This window comes from Aythya marila (assembly GCF_965140915.1).
Source record: "Aythya marila genome assembly, chromosome: 2".
NCBI classification, from domain to species: Eukaryota; Metazoa; Chordata; class Aves; order Anseriformes; family Anatidae; genus Aythya; species Aythya marila.
In genome coordinates, this window is record NC_139043.1 from 87,121,534 (window position 1) to 87,144,726 (window position 23,193).

Below are 23,193 nucleotides of genomic sequence, written 5' to 3' on the forward strand. Positions count from 1 at the left end.
TTTAACCTCTCTCTGAATGATCCCATGTCTTTTAAATCTGTGTTTAGACTGTCAGTCATCACAAGCTTATTGATGACTTCAGAATTTACCATGTTTTGCAATGTCCAGCCTTGCTACAGATTGTGTTTCGAGGGGTTAACACTGAAGATATTCTGTATGTGGTGGCTCTTCCATAAAGAGCTGTTGCTTAATGCACTAGCTGCAACTCTACTTCAAGGGTTAGTTCTTTGACTACTGTACACTGGAATATTACTTCTGATATCAGTTAATTAAGGACATTTTGCACCACCTGAGCCTCCATCACCTAAACCTCCGCATTATCTAGAGGCTTCACAGGTAAATTTCAGGTATCATTGCTGATCTACTGCTATTGTCGTGGTTTTAGGCAACTGCTTAACTCAAATCTCCTCTTTCCACACCATGAGGAAGATGGGGTGATTTTGAGGGTGGAGGGCCCTTCTCTTTTTTGTATTACCCTTGCCCCAGGGAACATTTAATTATATTGATAGGAATCTTCATCACAGTATAAACCCTGGAAGACCACATTCTGCTGCTAGCTGCTGCTGCTATCTCACCAAACAGAGATCTTCACTTTCCTAACACACTGAAGATGATTCCCGTGGAGGCAGGGACAAACCATGTCTTGTTCATTCTGTCTTGAGGAACTGCAGTATAGACAACCATTTGTTTTGCATTTTGATTGTTAGTTTGGGTAAATACACCCAGTGACTGTTTATTAGATGCTTCATATAACTGACCTAGAGATATTTCTTCACCAGATCAAGATCCTTTTGAGATTCTGTAGTGATGTGCCTGCTGATTTAATGCTGAATTTTCATTTTGATGGTGTCAGCCAACTTGAAGGTGCAACTTTATATAGCAAGTGCATGTAAAAAAGAGGGTAGTTCTGGTCAGTTTGCTACTACTTAGTTGCACAGTTGGGAAGACCTTGGTAACTTGTACTTGGTTACTGCAAGCGGAATGAAATGCCTCTTGACATGCCAGCAGCTCAACTTTAGCCCTGCTTTGAGCTTTGTGCTACAAAACCAGCAGCACAGATGTCAGTCTATTAAGTCCAATGAGTCAGTCTGTCTTCAAGTGTCATTGCAGCTAAAGTGACCAGAAATGTCTCCTTTTCTGTTTATTGGATGGACTCAACTCAGTCTCCTCTGTACGCTTCCTACAGAGGACCAGAACAGACTTCTTTTTTCCCCCCAAACTGCCCTGTACTACTACCTAGACTTACACAGAACTGTGGAACTGATACAAGATGGGAAAATGAGATGGATGCCATACTGAACAACTTGTAGGCATGTCCCAAAATTTCCAATTGGAGAATCACACAAACGACAGGTGGACCAAAGTGTGAACTAGTCCACCCTGTTTTCTATTTTAGCAAGCACTACGTCTAACTGTTACACTTTTAATTTGTGCAGATTAAGGCAAGTCAAATTCAATACAGAGAAACAAGGAAATCAATGTATGAAACTGTGCGATGATTCCTTCTTCTAACCCTACCTACATTTCAGATCCCTATTACTGTTCTTTCCTGCTTCAAGTATATTAGGTAAGATGTACAGTCAGTTCTGACGCTGAAAATATGAGATTTGTAGGTAGGGATTCTTTCAATGTCCAGATGCATACTATCATGACAGTCTGTCTTCATTATTATTATTTCTGTTAATGTCCAATACAGATATCTGTATTATAACCCCATCCTAAACTGACAATGGGTAAGAATGGAGTAGCACATAGGGCGCATAGCATGTTTTAAGGTTAGGTATATGTCTAGCTATAAACCAAATAGCGTGATCAAGTTTTGCAGACTGCTTAGATCTTGACCACAAAGCATTTTAGATACCAGTGGTAAAGCGCAGCAGGAATCATTTACACATGAAATCCAAGCAAGTCTGGTGGTAAATTGCCACACCACTGCCTCCAGTGAGAACAAAAATAATGCGTGCGACCCAATGGCTGTTTGAAGTTATTTGCAAGCACGCGTGTTGTTTGGAAGACAATTGACTATGCATGCAAAGTAAACCAGTCAGATGAAAGTTCCTTAAAAATTGGGACCTAGAGGATCACCATAGTGATAACTACACAGCTGGCGTCAAAGATTTACTCTTGTCCTCAATCTGCCCAGCATTAAAAAGATGAACTGGTTCTGCAAACTGAGCTCTTTGGAAAGCACTATAAGGAAAGGCCAGGAAAAAAAATGATAGTGAACTTAACAAAGGAACTAGCTTCTTTCGGTGGGCTTCAGGATTACCACCTACAGCATTATTCCAGCAAGGATGTCGCAGGTAAGAAATATGTCTTCTAGAAACACAGGATTCTTGCTGCTCTGGAAACATTTTTCTTTCCACACTGCTAAATACCTACTTGTCATTGCATCTTACTTCTGCTACACCAGATGTGCTACAATCTTATTTTTAGAGGGAAAAATATGGAACATCAGACAGCTAGTGGTAACTTCACCTCTGGTGCAGACAGGTTACTACCTTGATCTGACAGTACCTGAGATACACAGGGAAGCACTTCAGCTAATGAGGACCTAGAAGTGTGCAGCCATATAACAGAAAATTCAAACTGCAACAAAAACTGGGTGGACGCAGGGAAGTTGGTATTTGAAGTTTATTGTGTATGCCACAGTGAATACTTTGGTCTCCGAATAGAAGAAATTGGATGTCATTTTCTTCCATAATATGAACTCTTTCATCCCCTTCTCTGTCCACATCTTCCAAATACTGCACATATGAAATCTGTATCTGAAACATTTTAGCACTCTTTGTTTTACACCCTCAAGCAACGCATTACTTTTTTACATGGCCCGGCTGCATGGCCTACAGAGGACAGTCCCGGAGTGGTCCTTGAAGAAAAAGTTTGGTGGCCGCTGCAGTCATAATCTGCACCCCGTATTTCTTAGGACAGCTTGGGCCCCGCTTTGTGCTTCACTGTGAGCCAGAGTTCCAAGATGGGCAGGTTCTAATGTATATAAATGCAGCCTGATAAGTATCTTGCTCTTTTCCCATCATTGTTAATTACCAAGTTATTTGTGTGTAAACAGAAGCTTTTGATTTCCTAATCAGCCTCCTGCCCGATTCATTCAGAGATGTCACACACCAGAGTTTGACAGCACAATTAGTCACCATGGAAGCTATTGTGATGTCACAAACACTGAATTGTGGCATCATTGAATGAATCTGGCAGGAGAAGGATGTTGGTTACAAAGGAGAAGGCTTCTGTTTACACAATACCTTGGTAATCAGCAATGATGGGAAAGGGAATATAGAAAAAGGGAGCCTGGTAGTTTAATGAGCATTGATAAAACTCAACATTTTTAAAGGTTGGTACAAGCATGCATGTGGCATATTAAGCGAAGGGCATAAAGATTCTGTAATTTATACCTTAATTCTTCACCTCGTCCTATGTCCTCAGAACTGAGAGTATACCACAGACATATACACGAGTGCTTCATGTTAAATTTTTCACAGATTTATATATTAGAAGAGATACCCAATTACTACCACTAAGTTATCAGAATATCCTAAGATTTTTAATTGTTATTATTTTGTAGTGCTATTCTACAGAGCAGTGAATTTATCTGTGTTTAACAGTACCAGTGTGGGGCATTACATTTCCGGCAAATTCTTTCCTTTTTTTATTTGTAAGGGTTCCGAATTGCATTTTCAGACATAAAAAACCTCTATTAGCTACAAATAGCATTCACAATTCCAGTGCTGGTGATTGCAGCTTACGATTTGTCTTCCCCCTATTTTATAGAAAAAATTCACCATCAAGTGTATCGACTAATACTCCAAATGCTCCACTTTTAAAAGCGTTATTCTACAGTAGATGGAATTATAGATAGCGCATCCAGGCAATATGCAGTTGCAAGCTGCGCATCAGAGCCCTGCAACTAATCAGTGCCACAAAATAACAGGAAAAGCAAGACTGAATAACATAAGATTCTTTCAGGTACTGTAATTAAACCAATTCGCGGTGTTATTTAACTCCCCACAGTTCTTCCTCTTGCTGCCTTCTTGAAACTGTAACCATGACACCTTAATTTCAATCAGGTGGAGGAGCGGCTGCCTGGGGAGCAGATGCCACCGCTGGTCCAGGAATTGCCCGTGTGCGGCGGGTGGTGCCACCATTTTTCCCTTCCTGAAGTCAAGTTTAGCCGCCCCCCCGCTCCCCGCCCCCCCAGCATGTCTAGCTTTCATAAGCGGTACTGGAGGTATGCGGAGCTGAGTCTGTTCACCCAGGTCTCCCAGCTGGTGATGAGCTGAGCTGTTTCGCAGGACCAGTGCTCTAAGGATCAAGCTTAATTTGCCTAAGCTGTTTATTTGCAATAGCTTCAGACACAGCAAGGTAGCAACAGAGCGCTAGCGTGAAGATTAGACAATTTTTATATTTTTTTTTTAAATAAAAATAGAGGATGGGAAACAAGAGAAGGGCTTAAAATGGCTTAAATGCTTAACACATCAAATTGTAATACAGAAAAAGCATGTACGTGACTTCGGCTAATTTCACAAATAAAAGCAGTGGAAAGAAAACATTCCAGCTGGAAGCACATTCACATGAATCACACATATTTCATGTTCCCAGGTAACCATGCCACCCCTTTGACCGTTCCCTACCTAATCCTAGGTGAGGGTGATGCTCCACTAGAGTCCAGCTGTTATCATCCACACAATGACTTTTGTAAACGAGCAGCTGACAGAGGTCCCTGGCTGTCATGTCTGCTAGAATCTCGACCACTTTGCTTGTTCCATCTTCACTAAAGACTTTTACATCCTGCAACATAAAGGGTACACTTACAGATCAACAGCTCTGGAAACAGGTAAACCGCCCAGCTACCGCGGAAATGCGTCCTCGCCGTGTCAGGGGCTGGAGCAGCTCAGCAGCCCGGACGCAGGACACGGAGGACGGACTTTTATAACACTTTGCAGTGATGCCCCTGGCCTCCTGCCCCCCCGCCCCCCAAAACCTCCCTGCGCTACGCAAAGGTGAAGCAGCGTTAATATGACCACAGACACAGGAAAAAAGTGAGGGAGCAGGTTCTTTATCGAGCTGTGCGAGGTAAGCAAACATGAAACAGTATCAGGAGAGTACTTCTGCAGCAGTGGGTACAGGAAATTAAATGCAGTCGAACACACACACAGTTTTCTTTGCAGTCCAGCTGGAGGCCTTTGGGCATTTACGGAGTAACAGGCCAAGACCCCGCAGATTAAAAATGGCTCTTCTCGTTCCCCGCTAACTTTGGATTGTTTCGCTCGGGGAAGTCCCGCTCGCGGCCCAATTAGCCAGCACCGTCCACACATCTCTCTCCCTTTCCCCGACTTCTCCTTTGATCCTGGCTTTACAGTAGTTGGAAACCAACCGTGCGTGCCCTGCACATCCCAAGTATTAATGGAGATGAAAGAACAAGTCAGGAACCTTATCCCCACCTCCTGAATTACAGGGATGCTCTCCTCTTTGCATTGTTCTGCTCAGACAAGATACACTTGCTGCAGAATTATTTCTCGCCGCGAACGCGCAGGTTCACGCTGTAGATTAACTCCACGTTCCCAGCGCTCTGCATCCTAGCCAGAGAAGACAAACCTTAACCAGAACCTGCAGGGTAATTCGAGATGGAAAATCTTACCTCAACAGCACGTAAAAGGCAGCAGTCGGAAGAGCAAGATGGCATTTTAAATAGAGGTTGCCTCTTGAAAGAGAGTTTGTTCTCTGCCTCTCCCAACCCTCGGCGGACTACGGCTGCGCGCCCGGGGTGGCTGCGGTGTCAGCGGCTCACCGCGCTGTACCTGTCACGTAGCCCCTGCCACGGGGACTGTTTCTGGGGAGGGAGACAACTCCGCCGGAGCTCCACTCAAAGGGTTACACGCAATCTTTGCGGTAGTGAATCAAACCACACTGTGCAGACCAATCCTGGCCCTCCCTCTGACTGATGTAATCATTTCCCACACACTATCAGACTTCCAAATTATTCCCGCCCCCCCCAACAACACCACAACACACTCACACAAACTTACAAAGGAAACACGCTTTTACGACCGACCGCCGGCTGGAGAAAACCCCAAAAACTTCAAAGGGAGGGGGGGGACCCCGTGCGCTCCCCGCCGCCCCCCCGGGCAGCGGCCGGTGCCACCCACCCACACCTCCTCGGGACAGTGCCGGGCCCCGGGCCCTGCGAGCCAGACCTTGGGGCCCCCCAGCCCCAAAGGTGCCTGTTCAGGACGAGCTGGGCTCTTTTGGGATGGAGGGAGGGAGGGGGAGCCCCAGTTGCTGTCGCCCCGGGGAAGGCATGCGTGCTGCTCAGCCCTGGGGTGCCCCCCGGCTTTGTGCTGCCCCCGGGCGCACCGGGTGCTTGCCGTGCCCCCAGCTCGGGTCCGGGGTGCCCCGGTGAAGGGAGCAGGGTGGGTGAGTGGCAAGCAGGCAGGCAGCGGGGCAGGAACGGGCTTTGGGCTTCTCAGCTCTTTCTGTATGGAAGCCAAGGTGCACAGGGTGGGCTGACTGCACCCCAAAGCTGCCTGGGGCCGCAGCTGCCCTGCAGCCTGCCTCAGCCCACCCCAGGGCACCGCTGCCTCAGCCTCAGCCCGCTGCTCCTCACCTGCCACTCTGCTGGCACCGAGGCAGCAGTGAGGGCAGGCTGACAGGAACGGGAAGACTTAGTGGAGTATGGACAGTGGAAGAAACCTGCCTTTGCTGCCCACTTACACCAAGATCCCTTGGTGAGAAGTGTCCCACCCCGTCACCCCTTGCCTCATGCAAGAGCTGACGCTGGCTGCCTTGAGGTGCGACAGCATCTCATGGCAGCCATGGGGCATGGGGCTGCTGCTGCTGCTTCGTGCCACCCAGCTGTAGCACCATGCTTCTCCGGCCCATCTCCCAGGCGCCCCAACACTCCCACAGCAGAGTCACCATTAGAGGTGGGCCATCAGCACCCCTACGATCGGCCCCCAAGGCCAGCCGGCAGCGGTGCTTTCTAAGGGCTCCTCTAAAGCTAGGGGACCAGCACTGGGTTGAGCGGGCAGCCCGGGTGCAGAAATGAGCAAGTTAACATCACTGACTATTAATAGTGCTGTGTTTGCTAGCAAGGACAGCACAAGGCCACGTATCACCGCTGACATCAGGGATATAAAAGACTACATCAGTAGCGGATGTAACGGCCTGAGCTGAACCCTATGACAGAGGACAAGAGAGACAGAAGTGAGATGAAACCCCACGCCTCTGCGGAGGCAAGACCGCAATGGTCCATAAGAGCCTTATGCCAAAGGCGAGGGGATTTTATGTCCCCGCAGAACGCTGCGGAGCATGACGTGTAACCACAATGCAGAAACCAGCCTGACGAAAACGATCCAGCTCCAAACTTTCTGATGCTTTCAGCGACAAAAGCGGCAGGTAACAGGATTCCTATATCGCAGATGGGACTTGGAGTGAGCTGGTCCGATCCAACCCTCTTGCACTCCCTATCATTTTTTTCTTTTTTTTTTTTTTCCAAGGAAGAACCCGCCACTTTAAGATGCGAAGGGCTCCCCATTCAAACTTCTTCCACCAGAAATATTGTTTCACTTGCAAAATTGATCCAGGGCTTAATATCTCCAAAGCAAAATGAGGCAGAACTCATTCTGAATAAAATACTCTGATAATGAAAACACTTAGCCTGAAGAGGGGGTTCAGAAAGTTAGTTTGACACTTTTGCCCTGCATCGCTCAGAAAAATGCAGTGAAATGCAACAGCAGACTGCCTGCAACAGTGATTTACAAAAGGCCCCAATTACGTCAGCAGCACAAGGCACCTTCTATTCAAAATTAAGGTTAAGAATGCTAAGCCAACCAGAGCGCTATATTGGCTGAACATTCAGTGCTTTACAGTGCAGAGGAGCAGATAACAGACTGCACCATTGTTCTGCGAGGAATTCTTCCCCCCAGCTTTCTTTCTTTCCTTTTTTTTTTTTTTTTTCGTTTAAAAGACAAAGACTGAAAAATTAAAAATTTAAAAGAACATTAATATTCATCACTTCGCTAGTTTCATATAATGGGTCGCGTACCACGAGTACCCTCATCGTTATTTCATCTTATAGCCTCAGCTCCTCAACCTCATGGTACCAAGTGGAATATTTTGTGTGCATCAAGTAATGCAAACATTATAAGGAACGAGGACAAAAAAATAAACCTGGTTGTGTCACAGTCACACTACTTTCTTCCTGCTTCTCCACTTTTCTATTTGTACCATTTTCTTTCCTTTTTCTGCAAAGGAAAACTTATGACTGTATACAATTATCATAAAAAAACCCTCAGGCTTTGAAGTGAAGTTATGCTGACAATCTTCGGCATCAAACGGATCCAAATTTGCATTCTACAATCTGAAACAGATCACAGCGTAATTTATGCCAGTGCTAACCAACCTTTGCTGGCCTGGACTACGACTCCAAACTGAGTATAAGGAGAGAGCACCAGTTACCAGAAGGGCTGTCCAGTTGAAAACTAATAGGTAAAAGGTTCTGAAAAAGTTTTGCTTTCTAACAGCCAAAGATCAGACACGTCACAGAAAGTCATTAAAACACACTGTAGAGTCATTTCAGTTTTCTGTCATACCAAAAGCTGCACAAACTAAACATCAGTCCGTCAGGTTTTGACTTTCATCCCCTGATTTCACTCATTTGTTCAGGCATGAGACACATCTTATCAATGATGTCGATAAAAAGAAAACTGAAGTGAAACACATGTACCTTGTACAGGCAGAATGTGTGATTTGTTCCTGAAGGCACCTATGTAACAGGCAGGTAGGCACACTAAGATTGCACTTGCACTTTCCACTGGAACCCCGTTTCGATGCGATCATTCATTTTTTTCCAAAAGCTTTCTGCACTCATGGGCTTACAAGAGTAGGATCAGAGCCGCTGGAGAAACCGGGAAGCTTTCAGCCAACTCAAAGCCGCTGAAGACTCAAGCTCTGCATGCACTGCACCCTTGAACTGCTATTTGCCTAGCTGAAGAGGTAACAGTAAAGTCAGGGCTTGCTTCCTGAAGGTGGGAAAGAAAAGCCTCCAGGCATGCTCTGAGCACACCTGACAGGCAGGCAGCCCCATCAGCCCCATTGGCACCCTGGAGAACCACCCAGTCCCCCCTTACTTGCCCAGCAGCACTGAGGCAGCTTTGTAAGGCGAGGGAATTTCAAGTGCTGCAATGAAATAAATATATAGGTCAACCCTATGGCTCTTTATGCCTCCTTTGTTACACAGCTCATGCAGGAAAGAAAGCCCTTCAGACAAACAGCAGCAGTAATAGCAATAAATTGCAGATAGGACCACTTATATACAAGTCATTAGACAGTACTTATTTGTATATATAAAAAAAGTGAGTTATTTGATCACTGCTTTTTTTTCTTTTTCTTTTTTTTTTTTCTCCCTCTACATACAAACATAAAACCCTAGGAAATGCTGAGGTTAAGGTTCTCATAGCAACATTAACTCTCTCATCTAGCATATACTATATTTAGGTACACATTTAACAGCCTATGAACAACAAAGGAGAGCAATTGTTGTAAGATCAAGATCTTAGTCTTTGACTTTCATATTCAGAGAAGAAATCAAAAGAAAAAAAAAAAAAAGACTTGCCAATGTTATAAAACCCTGATTGTATCCCTCTTTGCTGGGGTATCAAATTTTAAATCCATTTCCAAGAGTCCAAGGAACAACTTGACAAGAAAGGGAATCACAGTATCATCACATGTTCAGCAGTCATCAAACACCAATATTAATACCATACAATTTGTGAGGGTCGTAGCAGCGAGACAGGTTGTGGGAGCCACAGTGGTAGGGGCAGAGGAGAGCAGGGCAGGATTAACACTCAGTTCGAGTAAGCATCTATATTTGGATGCCAGCGCTTCAGAACTGCTCGTGTACAAATGCCCAGGCCCAGATTCACCCCAGGTAATTTTAGAGAGTTGAATTCCTTCTGAAGCTCAGGGAGAGAGATGGGGTAACTTAAGAGCTAAGGCACATGATAAAGGCATTTGTGTCTCTCTGCTAGCTGCAGAGAGAATCCAGGCTCCTAACTCGGGACTTCGTCTGGATACCTTAAGCTACATTGGCCGAATTCAGGCCTCAGTGACTAATCAAGCAAGCACGTCTCCCTGCACTATAGGCATAATTACAGACTGCAATTGTTGACATTTGAGCTTAAAAAAAAAAATTAGCCAGTGTGTGATGTTGCATATATACAAAGCGCATTCAAAAGAACTCACACGATGAGAACATTTGGTGTCCAATTAAAGTTTAAAACCCAAACGTTGTGAAAACCAGAATATTGTGGAAATAAACCGAAGCTTTTCCTCCTCTCATTCGAAAACTTTGTGTAAAAATGGCCATTTGGTATGGGAACACCTGATGAAATCTGGTCTGACTGTTTCTATCTTCTCAAAGCTTCAAGTAATAGCCCTCTGTGTAAGGTTAGGCTTGCATCATAACTGAGATGAAACTTCAAGAATCTCAGCTGTTTACATATAAGGGAGTGGACTGTGCCATGAACCTTTAAGAAAAGACTGTACCAAGAAGATTTTCAAGACATAAGCACTGCCTGTGTAACAGAAGATTTATTCCAGCATGTTCTTAGCATATTTGAAGGCTGAAGGTTTGGAAACTGCAAGTTCCTACCCTGTAATTTCCATATTTTACAAATAAATAGCAGAATGCAATTTTAAGTGCTACATGCCTACATACAGACAACACACTGATTTTCTGTCAGTATCCCCCAAAGCTATTTCTCTCTCTTTCCACCTTTGGTTTGATGCTCACACGTTCAGTTAAGTCATTTGACCCATTTGACATTTTTCAGTCTTCCCACTCGATTCCTCCTATGCCTCCAGTAATTTTTAGGTAAAATAAAGGAGAAAGACTAATTTTCAATCCTTGCAACAGAGTAACAATAGGCCTTTATGAGTTTTGCTGAAGCTTCGGGGTATCTGCAGGATACTGGAGGTGAGAAAGCTTGGGAAGGAATCCAGGCAGACTCTTCAACAGCTACCAGTCCAAGAGGTGGGAAGGCAAGCCAGTGACAGCCAGCTCACCCAGTCCTGAACGTGGGGTCCAGACTCCTCATGTGGCCGTAGCACCGACAGATTGCCTCTTCTTCTTTGCCTGAGTCCTCTGCCACCCAGCATTTCCCATGACTTTTGATGGTCGGTCTGCAAATGAGTTCCTTTTGCTCCATACAGCTCCTCCCAACAGCAGTTGCTTTTCATGCAAAAACCCTTTCTAGTTTCTAGATCCTTTATGTAAGTAAAAAAGATAGTTACAGACACTGTTACACTCCTTTGATTATGTAATGAAAGACATTAAGTGGTGTTGCTGGCATTAACCTTTATCTGCCATATACTTTATTGCGCAATTTATCCCCAGATAGTTTGCAATCTTCCTCAGCTGTGCTTACAGAATGCATTATTTATCGTCTGAATTTGCTCCAAGAGAAAGGTTTACTAAAAAAAGTTCTTGCGAGCACAATACAAGTACCTAATAATCCTAGAAAGGGTAATACAAAGAAAAACCATAATAATTTCTTGATTAAAATTCTTAAGTAACCAAGCTAGTTACCGAGTATTTTAAATTGTTTAGCCATTATAAATTACTCTTTAGAAAAGGAATTATTACCACATCTTCCTTGCTGTACAGGCTTTCAACCACAAGAACCACATTAATTTGAAGCTTGGCAGACAGCGTAACAAGGCTCCGGGGAGCAGCCTTCCTTAGGATTTAGAAAAATGGTGCAGGTCCCGATGACTTGCACGGCTGCTTCTTTCCCAGGAGGACACTGTGACAACTGCAGCTGGGGCACTTGCCATTTGAGAGCCCTGGCCATGCTCTGAGCCAAAAAGCCACCTCAGTAGAGGGTCCAGCAATGTACAATTAGCTTCTCACTATGATTTACTATTGCCTGAGTGCAACCTCCACACGGGCAGTCTGCACAATGCCCCCTCCCTTCCAGGCTTGTCCGAGGAAAAAGGAGCAGAGAGGTTATGGGGCATTATCACAGGAACACCGTGCAGAGTTGTCCATACAGCTGGACTCAGTGCCAGCCCTTGGTCTGCATGCACTGCCCCAGCCCCAGATTAGGAAAGGGACTGGAGACCACTTTTGAAGATGTCTTTGGAAACCAAGGATGAGTATTCGAAAATACTGCATGGGAAAACTTTTGGGGGCAGTGACCGTCTCTTACGTAGCACAGCAAGATCCCGCGTTTCTGACTGTGGTAGATGCAGTAACAGAAACAAAACAAAAACCCTGACCCCACAGTCAGGGATGATGCCAAATAAGCTATATTGGGAATGTCCAGACACGGCCAAACAAACACATCATATTAAGAACTAGTAGTTATGAAACCGATGGTGAACAACTGCAATCCCATTTACCTAGTCTGGTAACAAAGAAATGTAAGCAAACACCATATTTTTGAGACTCAAAGGATGTAGAGCTGGGCAGAAATTACAATCTTAGAATGCAATACAGAGGAACAGAAAGACAGACCCTCTTCCCACCCCTGTATCTCCCTCTCCTTCCTTCCTTCTGCTCCTACACCCCCCACCAAAAATAAATAAATATATAAATAAGCAAATGTAATCACAAGGAGTGAAAAGGCAAAGGAATTAAGAACTTTTGAACTTGTTCCCTGGTGCAGGCAAGAGCAGAGTTCCTAAGGTTTTCTCTGCAGCTCTGAAGGCTAAAAGAAATTAAAAATAAATTAATAAAAGCAAGTTCTCAGCTGAAGCCCCAGCTCCTGAATCTGACGCTTCCTTGCCAGAGTTGGGAATATCAGGATAAAAAGAGTTTTCACAAAATGTATGGAGGTGTCTTGGATTAAAAGAAGCAATTATCTGTCCTTCCAAGAGTCACCTTATTACCCTCCGCGTCCAAATGAAACAAAACTGATGTCACAGTCCAGGAAGTTACAACTAAGCTACAAGTCAAGAGGGGGAGGCTGTAAACCAAAACAGAAAATGAAACTTTTGGGGAAAAACTCCATGAACTCGATAGCTTCATCAGAGAAGAATCAAGTGTGGTACATTGCAAAGGGACATGACACGGGGCTACAGTAAACTGAAGAGTGAAACCATGAAAAAGAGAGCAACTTAGGGCAGTGAAAAGGGTAACGTGAGCTAATGAAAGAAAAGGCAAAAACTGGAGAAAGACTCCTAAGAAGACTGTATATAACCTCCGGGCACGTGAGGAACAACGATTGTTTAACGGTGCTGACCTCAAGTATAAATACACTATGAACAGGCTAATGACCCTTGCGTGCTGAGAAGCCTAAGAGCTCCCGTGCACCTCGGAAATATAAATTTCCTGCACTTCAATAGCCTCAGTTGCAACTCACAACAGTTTTCCCAACAGGGCTGAGTTCGTCCTGTTCCGGCAACAGAAGAGGGATGCTTTGCAATCGGCGGTAGGCAGCGTGGTAAAGCATCGCTAATGCGTGGCCATCAGCTCCTTCCTCACTGTGCCGTACTCAGAAATGCTGCTGAACGTCCTGTCTTCTCCCACGTTACTGGCGCTGGATGCCGGCGATTTCAAGCCGCGGGCATTGGCTGATTGTCGCCGCCTGCGGCTTTCAGGATGTTTTATAGGTCGGTTTGTCACACACAATAACGCTTCGAACAGAGCTACTCACATTGGGAGCGTCTTTCTGTGCAACTCTGTAAGCATCAGTCACTTGTGCGACCAGAATTAACCCCTACAGATCGGAGCCTGAGAAAGGTTATGTCAACGGGAGAGGAGGCCTCATGCTATCCTCTCCCCAGTAAATGTGTAATTCACATTTTCAGCAATTGCTTTAATCAGCAACTGCTCCACAGAGCTGCTCTGCTGTTTAAATTTTAGTAAATTATTTGGAGAGTGGCGCAAAACAATGGTTTTCCCCAAATTCAAGAACGATCTACCCAAAGTTTCCAGGGCTGATGCAAAATCTGGGGATATGTCATCATGACTAAGCTGGATGTTCTCTCCTGAACACTGCAAGCCCCGTGCAAATCTCACTCCTTTCCAACCTGATGAAAGGAAGACTTACTCATTTTCGGTGGAAAAAAAGTGAGAAAAATATTGGAGAAAACCCAAGCGCAACTGTACAAGGGACTGTTCAGTAGACACCGTCTAGGCACCCCTCCCCAAAACACCTGGCGTGGAGACTGATGTTACCGAGACATTTTTCCCATCTCCCATTACGCTGTCGCACCCCTTCAGCCCCATGCATGCTGTGGCACCAGCAGCAATGCTGGGAGGTTTCACTCCATGCCCAGTGTCTCCAGCGTGTCTCTCCGAGGTCCCTCTCGAGGGCTCACTGCAGGCCGTTTTGTATTCCCCTTCCTCCTAGTGGGGGCACTGCAAACAAAAAAACAAAAACAAAAAAACCCACACAACCCAACCCTTTGCCTAGCTCACAGGGACAAATTCCCTGCTGCCATGGTTACCACTCCAACTTCTCTTGTGGAACTAGAAATAAAAAAACTTCCCTGAGAACAGAAGGCTATATAATGTTAGCTCTCCCTCCCTCCCCTCACTCATCATTGTTAGCCACTAAATCAGCTACATCTGGCATATTTAATTTGGGCTAAATAAAATGTCACTAATTAAAAAGATGCCGAACAAGCAATACATGACATTACAGCAACGGAGAGCTTAGGATCTGAACGCAGCCTCTTAGGAACTGAAAAGATTCAGCTAGTTTTTACCAAAAGCTGAGAAACAAAGGCAACTAACTGAATGGTCCTCTATACAATCATACTCTCTAGCAGCTCTCCCTTATCATCTAGGTGTACCCAGGTTTTCAAGCATCGCTTCCTGGAGCAGCAGTGGCTCAAGAGCAAAGCAGTCAGCTCATTATATACAGCATTATTAGCCTGCAAGTCTGCAGCGCTCATGATAACTTTTAAAAAGAAGGTTACTTCGCAAGAGCTACAATGGATCAGATGTTCAGCAGGCAGGCACGCAAGCTGCTTTAAAGCACCCGTGGCCACGGAGCAGTCCCTGAGCAGCAGCAGCCTCTCCTCTCCTCTCTCATGTTCTCTGTGCTGTTTGCAGCAGCCTAATTCAATGTATCCCACACCACTCCACCAGACTAGCTCCATCCCTCCTGCCTCACAACTTGACCAACGTGCCACTTCTCTGCATCTCCTACCGCAGCTCACATCGCTGGGATATCTTCCCCCAGATGTGAACGCCACTTCATACTGCCGACCAACACAGCTACCTGTTCAAAAGCAGCTCCTCTCACCTTGACATCAATCCGTCCCCACAGATATTCTCATCATACTCCCAGACCTTTTTTTAATCTTTTTGCATACATCAGTATCAGCATTTCACTGCTACTTATCAAACAATGCAAAGCTTCACTGCATCACAGAAACCTCATTTCACAGCCCTTAAATGTTTCCCATCATCTTTTTTGCCAGCTAGTAATATTTTATTCTAAAGCTGGACTATCCCATACGATTAGCTGAATAAGCATTCGAATGATTTCATTTTCATTGCCTCCAAGGCTGAGGGTTTCCCATGAGAAGAGATCTTCTGTGTGCTCTGGTCCAGGTTTTCAGCATTTGTAAATCAGACTACTGTCTCCTGTTTCTGCTGGTATGACGCAGAACAGGTATCTGGCTATACATTTATTACCTGTGCTTAATTTCATTCCTATTGATGGTCAAATAAGACCCAAACATGCAACAGAGAAAACCCCAGCAATGAAGCAAACTTTAACAGAATTCTTATGAGACGTTTTAAGTAGATTGTGTTGATAATGCTGACACACGCTAGGCCATCAGCCTGTGCTAAATAAAAAGATTACTCTTCTTAGAAACTCAGTATTCATAAATGAATTACTGTGGGCTTTATCGTCACAATTCCAAACTTCAATATTAGGACAGAGCAGGAAAGCGACATATTTCAGAGCCATCATGCCTTCCACCCCTGTTTTCCATTGTAAAAGTTGAACAATCACAGAACAGTTGAGGTTGGAAGGGGCTTTTGGCGGTCATCTCGTTCAAACCTCCTGCTTAAGCAAGGACATGTAGAACAGGCTTCCCAGGACCATGTGCAGAAGCTTTTGATCATCTCTAGGGTGGGACACTCCACAGCCTCTCCGGGCAACCTCTACTGGTGTTCAGTTGTCCAAACAGTAAAGAAGTGCTTTCTGATGTTCAGATGGAGCCTCCTGTGTTTCTTCGGCTTGTGCCCATTCCCTCTTGTCCTGTCACCAGGCACCACTGAAAAGAGCTCGACTCCATTCTCTTTGCATCTTCCCTTCAGGTATTCACATATATTGATGAGATGCCTCCTCAGCATCCTCTTCTCCGGGCTGAACAGTTGCAGTTCTCTCAGCCTCTCCTCAAAGGAGAGGTGCTCCAATCCCTTCGTCATCTTTGTTGCTCTTCACTGGACTCTGTCCAGTATGTCCATGTCTTTCTTGTATTGGGGGGCCAGAACTGGACACAGCACTCCAGGTGTGGCCTCAGCAGTGCTGAGCAGAGGGGAAGGATCACCTCCCTTGATCTGCTGCCAACACTTTGCCTAACGCAGGTCAGGACACCTTTAGTCACCTTTGCCACAAGGACACGTTGCTGTTCAGCTTGGTGTGCACCAAGACCCAAGGTCCTTTACTGCCAAGCTGCTTTACAGATGGATGGCCATGTGCTCATGCCCGCAGGTACAGGGCTTTGCACTTCCCCTCGCTGAACTTCACAAGGCTCCTGGTTAGCCCATTTCTCCAGCCTTTTGTCTCTTACACAGATAGTGCAGTTACACACGTACTTACTTAAAAGTATTAAGAATCTAGTGAAATTTGATCACTGTTTAGGGATCCTAGAATGTTTCATCAACATTTTCCCAAGGCATGCTACAGTGGTTCAAAGTGGTTTAGAAACACTTCAAAATCCACTTGACAAAGGCTGATGAACTTAACTATGTAATTATAAATATGAGGTAGTGTGCTGAAACCAATGTCGCAATTACAACATGCTTCCTGATATAAAACTAGATAACAGAATGCTAGAGACTTGATGTCAGAGCTGGCATGAAAGAAAATGCCACTTCTTCATTCAACATCTGCTTCAGATTATTTTACATGGAAGTGGCTGCTGCTCTGAAGCTGTCAGGACAGCTTCCAATTAAGCCATCTTATCTTTGAAGCTGATTGGAAGCAAAGCTTTCTCCTCCCTATAGGCATCCCCCTAAAATTAGATAATGAGACAACTTCCAAATGTATTTATTCTGTGTTGTCCACCCAATTAAACATCTTGCACAAATGCAATCAATGAGTCTTCCCTCTAATTGAAAAGCTTATCCAACAATTTTCATGAGATTCCCATCAAACATTTAAAATAATTAGCTGCATTAGAAATACATTTATATTCAAATAGCTCACATGTCTAGTTTCTTTGTTTAGCATAGACAAACGAATATGAAAAAGATCCTGTCCTGGTTTCAGTTAGCACAGAATTAATTTTCTTCCTAGTAGCTGGTGGAATGCTGTGTTTTGGCTTAGAATGAGAAGAGTGCTGATAACACCCCGATGCTTTAATTGTTGCAGAGCAGTGCTTATACTAAGCCAAGGACATCTCAGCCTTTGCTCTGTCCTGCCAACGGGCAGGCTGGGGGGTGCAGTAAGAGCTGGGAGGGGACAGACCCAGGACAGGTGACCCAAACTAGCCAAAGGGGTATTCCATACCATCTGACGTCATGCTAAACAATATATAGGGGTGGCTAGCCGGGGGGAGGGGGCCGGACTGCTCGGGGTTAGGCTGGGCATCGGTCAGCGGGTGGTGAGCAATTGCATTGTGCATCACTTGTTTGTACATACTATTATTACTTTCGTATTATCACCATTGTATCATCATTATTATTATTGTTATTATTATTTTTGTTTTTTTTTTCCTGTCTTATTAAACTGTCTTTATCTCAACTCACGGGCTTCACTTTCCATTTCTCTCCCCCGTCCCAGAGAGGGAGGGGGGAGGGTGAGCGAACGGCTGCGTGGTGTTTAGCTGCCGGTCGGGTTAAACCACGACAGATCCCCAGAGAAAATGAACAAATACTGGGTGAATCTTTTCTTTAAGACAATAGACACTCCCTAGAAACCAATTCTGCATGGTATTAAAAGGGAAATCTTTGAACAATGGCCTTATTACTGTAACTGATCGAGAAGAAACCAATCATTTACAACACTCAGAAAGACAATGACAAGGGATTTGACTTTGTATTTTTATATCTTGTAGATGACATAAGTCTTTATGTTGAAGAATGCTTTCTTCTTCCCCTTCTCCCTATATTATTGTCAATAAGTTAAATAAATCCACCATACAAAGCCACTGGTAATTTCTATCCTGGCACAAAGAACAATTTTTAAAGAGTTTTGATGGCTCTGCATTTACATCATGGATCTTTATTGGGAATTATGTTTAGAAAAAACTTAATCATTTAAACCTTCTTAAACTGAACCATAGACAAACTGAAAGAGAATGTAAAAGCACTGATGTAAAATTTATTTTGCATTTCACAAGTTCATTTTCTTTTTTTCCAGATTGACTGGCAGAAGGTAGACCAACCTTTGGACATCTTTCTCATTTTGAAGCATTTATTTCTATGAATAAGTTAATTCCATCCCAATCCAAAATAAACCATTTCAAATATGGCACACGCTTCACAAACAGACCCAGCTATATAAGAACAACTTTAAGACAGCTAGGCTTAAAGGGCCAAAGTACAACTTAGATCAACATATAACAGAAGATAAGTAAACATTTCAGTTTAGGGTCCTGGACAACATACTACATTTAACACTCCTTTCTAGTCAGGACTTTACTCTCTAAATAAATAAGCATATATGAATGAAAATAGTGTTTTGCTCTGTTTGATTTATTTACACACTAGCTTAGTTTTGGTATGAACTTGAATATTAACCAAGTTCTACTTGCTTTGGAGTATATGCTTATTGTCGTCCTCCATTTACGTAAACTGGCAATATACACTCAAATTTCATTGTATAGGTTTCAACTTAGATTTCAACATCTACCACTTCTGCTCAATCAACATTAGATTTTTTTTAGCTTAACAATATAATTGTACATGTCAAGGCTATTTTATTTTAAAGTGTAAAGTGTCCATTAAAAATATATATGTATTGCATCAATTTCTAGATCTGTGTCCAACACAAATCTATCCCAATTTCTGCATTGAATTCTGAATTATCACTCCTTTTTTCATTCATTTAGAGACAATGCTATATGTGCGGAAAACTTTCTTGCCTTTTCCAGCTTCAGAAAGTTGTATCTTTGACTGGTGGTTTAGCAATAACAGTAATTCTGATTGGAGAAAAATCTATCTTGCCTTTTGTATAACACAGAAAATTGAGACAAGGTTTGCCTCTTCCACAACTCTCCCATCTTATTGTACAAGATTACACATTGCAAAAGGCAAACATTTTGGCTTGCTGCAGAGTATTAATGAAAAATACTCTGGAGTAAAACTATTTTCTGTTCAGCTGTTGCTCATATACCCATCACCTAGAATAAAGAGTGGTTTTGTGGACTTTTTGATGGAGTTCTTCAGGTTCTTCTTCCAGTGTGCTCAATCACACAGAGAACAACCCAAGTTTGATTGCTGTACTTGCATCAACGGAGGTTCCGCCAACACACACACTCCATGAATTTCACTTTTTGAAATATAACCAAATAGCTCATGCATGAACTTATGAAAGCTACGCTATGAAAACTGTTTAGAGAATAATTGAAAAGGTTCATCCTCTTCAAGCCATATAACATACTTCCTCTCCTATAGACAGTGCCATGTTAGGCCTAATAGCCTGACCTTCTCTGTAAAGACCATTATGTTCCACGTGTACAGAATGGATTAGATAAATTACTAGGTAGCTTCACTGTAGAGTTTAGCATGGAAACCACCTTGAGAGGACAAATGTAGCTTATCTTAAGCATTACGGTAACATCCTAATGACTTTGACACTTCAATGACAAGATATAATTAATTTAGGAAATTCCCTCCTCCTTTGCAAACCAACTTAAGTTTGTTGCATTTGGTTTTCTACTCAAAACAAATGCTGAGGGCAGCCTTCCCTATCATAATATCAGCTGGCAAATCAGAGGCCATTACTTTCTGAAAGGGCGGTCAAATTCCTTCAAATTTCACCACAGAAACTTCTGCCGTCAACTCTCCCCTATGGGCTTACTTGATTTTGAATCTCTTTTTCCCTTCTCAACGATTCCTGTTTGTTCCTCGGACACATTCTTTCACAGAATTGGGGCCACTGTAAGGTATCAAGTACTGATGGCTATAAGTGTCTGTCCATGAAAGTTCATATCCCTTTCCCAAATCATGTATAAATAAATCTGTCTGTTGAAAATTCTACCTCAGATGTCCAAACGCTACATACTAAAGGTAAAATACTAAGTAAACACATGGAAGAGCTCTGACTTTAATTAATTTGCACAACAGGAATGTGGTTATAAACTGATCGTTTTTCAAAGGCCCTTAGCAGATGACAGAAAAAAAAAATCATCCCTACGCAGCTGCCAGCATCTCTCCAGAGAGATAAATTCTGATGTTTCTGCCATGTGAAGTAACTGATGAGAAGGTCAGCCAGTCAGGTGAATGGTCAACAAAAATGTCCCACTTAGAATCAAAGCCAGATTTCGGTCTAGTAAGAAAGTTCAGTAACTTAAGGGAAGGAAAGGATGCTCTCCATCATAGATCACTAACTTAAACTATCAGTTTAAGCTGCTTTTTTGCATTCTGTCCAAACTGTGCAGAGGTGGTATTCATTTGAGTTGTCACTAGCCATTTCAATCTAGGCATAAAGTCTTCACTAATCATTTAGGTTCCTACTACGTGTATAATCAATGAAAAGAGAAAGAGGCCCTTTAATGCAATTTATCTTCTTCTATAATTTTGCTACCCCGAAATGTCATGAATATTCTTGAAAGGAAACACTCAGGCAAGCAACCAAAATCAGATACTCAATCACAGAAATAAATCTCACCCAAAGACTGTCTAAAGGTGAAAAACTACAATAAATGGATGCATAATATTACATTCCCTTGTCTCTCTATCTGTATGTGTAAAGAAATACTACCTAAGATTTGCTCAGTAGAGGAACTTCTTGGAAAGTCCTATTCTGCTTTTACTACAGAATAAAGGGAAATAGATTAAATTCTGTAAAGGGAAATAGATTAAACTCTGTAAAGAACTTTTTGTCCCCCCCATGGAGTGACATAACTTTGAGTGGAGCACACACTACTCTCTGTCCCTTAGTCAGACATGAGGCTAATGAACCACAACGTGGAATGCAACACCTTTCTGAAGTAGCACTCAGTGTTATTTTTAAAATGAGGGAAGCAGCTACCTGAAGAGGTATTTGAGCAGAAGGATTGTAAAAGATTGGGGCTATCATATCTACCTTGAAAGAATCTGACAGCAGGGCTCTGATAACCTAAGAGTGATTACGCCCAACTTTTGTCAGAGCTTACTTGTAACTTTGTACATTGACTTCCAGCCAACTGCTGGCATCAGCATTTACGGTATCAAGTCAGATGCAGAACGATGAAGATCATCTCCAGCAAGAAATTCCAGTATCTTTTTTCAAAGTTAGAGGTTTTCATCTGAACTTCTTGCAAGCTGAGATTCAAGGAGGGCTGCCCACAGTTGAGATAAATGACTGTGCTGGATATGTTCATTCATCTACATACTACTTTACAGTAGCTAAAAAAATAATGCCAGTGCACAATGAATAAAATGAAATGCGCGCTCTTTATAACTCAATATTGAATCAAAGTACTTAATTCCAGATATTGGTAGTTCAGCTGCAGCACACAAACCTGACTTGCAATCATGTTTCACGAAGCCAAAGATGCCCTTTCCAGTCACTGCTAGTGTTGGGAGTAACCCAAAATATGGTTGTAGTTAGAAAGGAAAGTACCTCTCAGCCTCTTCAGTAGCCTTTCAAAGGTATGCTAAATCACTGCAGCAAAACTGGCCTTGTGAAAGTTTTGCACCAACAGAAATAACAGAAGTCATTTTATATGAGGGTGAGATTTCTCCATTGACACACAACTCGGTGCTGCACAACATAAGCTGCTATCAACTCAGAATTTAAATACCTTCTCCTCAACTTCTTCTACTAATGTATTTATTGAACTCAGTGAGACTTGACTGGTGTGGAATTCCTTTTAAATATTGTCACACTGTTTAAGGGAAAAAATCAGTTTCTCTTTCCCTACATTTGTGGATTTTAAAAGGGAATGAGAAAGCATTTCACATAGAGACGTAACCAGTTCCTCTGCGCCCTCCTTCATCAATACCCTTACTCAGACATTGTCTCTAAGTAGCATCTCCTGATTCAGATGTACGTTTAGAAGATGCACAATTGTAGTAGAGATGAAACAAATCATGTAGAAAGCAGAGGTTGCTGCAAGCTCATAAAGGAATGCAGTCACTGTGAATCATGGCTGGTACCATAAAGACTTTTCACATTATTTTTGCTGGAATTTTATTAGACTCCCCCTCCTCAATGGCTGCCATTTGAGCACGGGGAGCTTAGCTGTTGTAAGGCTCTGATTTAGGGAAGAAACAAGCCCTTTGCATCCACATCGTCCTCAACCATTTTGCTCAACAGGAATCAGTTAGCAACCACAGTTTTTACAGCTGCATGCTAGAGAAAGCTTGAGAAAGAGGCAAAGAGGAGAAATTGATGTGAGCGTGTTTACAGTGCTGTAAAATTTATTTCATCATCTGCAGAGCTACTAGATTGTTTATTTATTTAAGGGATAAAAGTAACATATAGAAAGCTTTCTATAGAAACTTTATAAAGTTCCTTCAGCTCTTTCATTTTAATGGTAATACATCAACACAGAAAAGTCTTTCAACTTAGACCCGTTTGGACATCTGTTCGACGGATGAACTGCTAGAGACACTCAAAGCCAGCATCTGCTGTGCAAGCAATTTCCCTGCCCACTCAAAGAGTCCATCATGCCCTCAACCCGTCTCACCTCTTGCAGAATTTCCTGCTGTAGTTTAAAATCCTAAAAATTTTTCCTAGACAAAGAGTGAAATTGCTCAAGTGCTATTCCAGACAAATATGAGAGGGCAATCAGTAATGAAACCTACAGAAACAGCAGCTAGCGCAACCTTGTGCAGAG

At 43.2% G+C, this 23,193-nt stretch overlaps 1 protein-coding gene across 10 annotated transcripts in view; it reads right to left on the reverse strand.

Moving 5' to 3' along the window:
• GRB10 (growth factor receptor bound protein 10) overlaps positions 1-23,193 on the reverse strand; it is a 150,228-nt gene that overhangs the window by 23,058 nt on the left and 103,977 nt on the right. For all 10 annotated transcript variants that reach the window (XM_082753188.1, XM_082753191.1, XM_082753186.1 and 7 more), the window contains one exon: positions 4,644-4,800. In XM_082753188.1, coding sequence (XP_082609314.1) covers positions 4,644-4,800 — 157 coding nt within the window. The remainder of the gene's footprint in view (positions 1-4,643; positions 4,801-23,193) is intronic.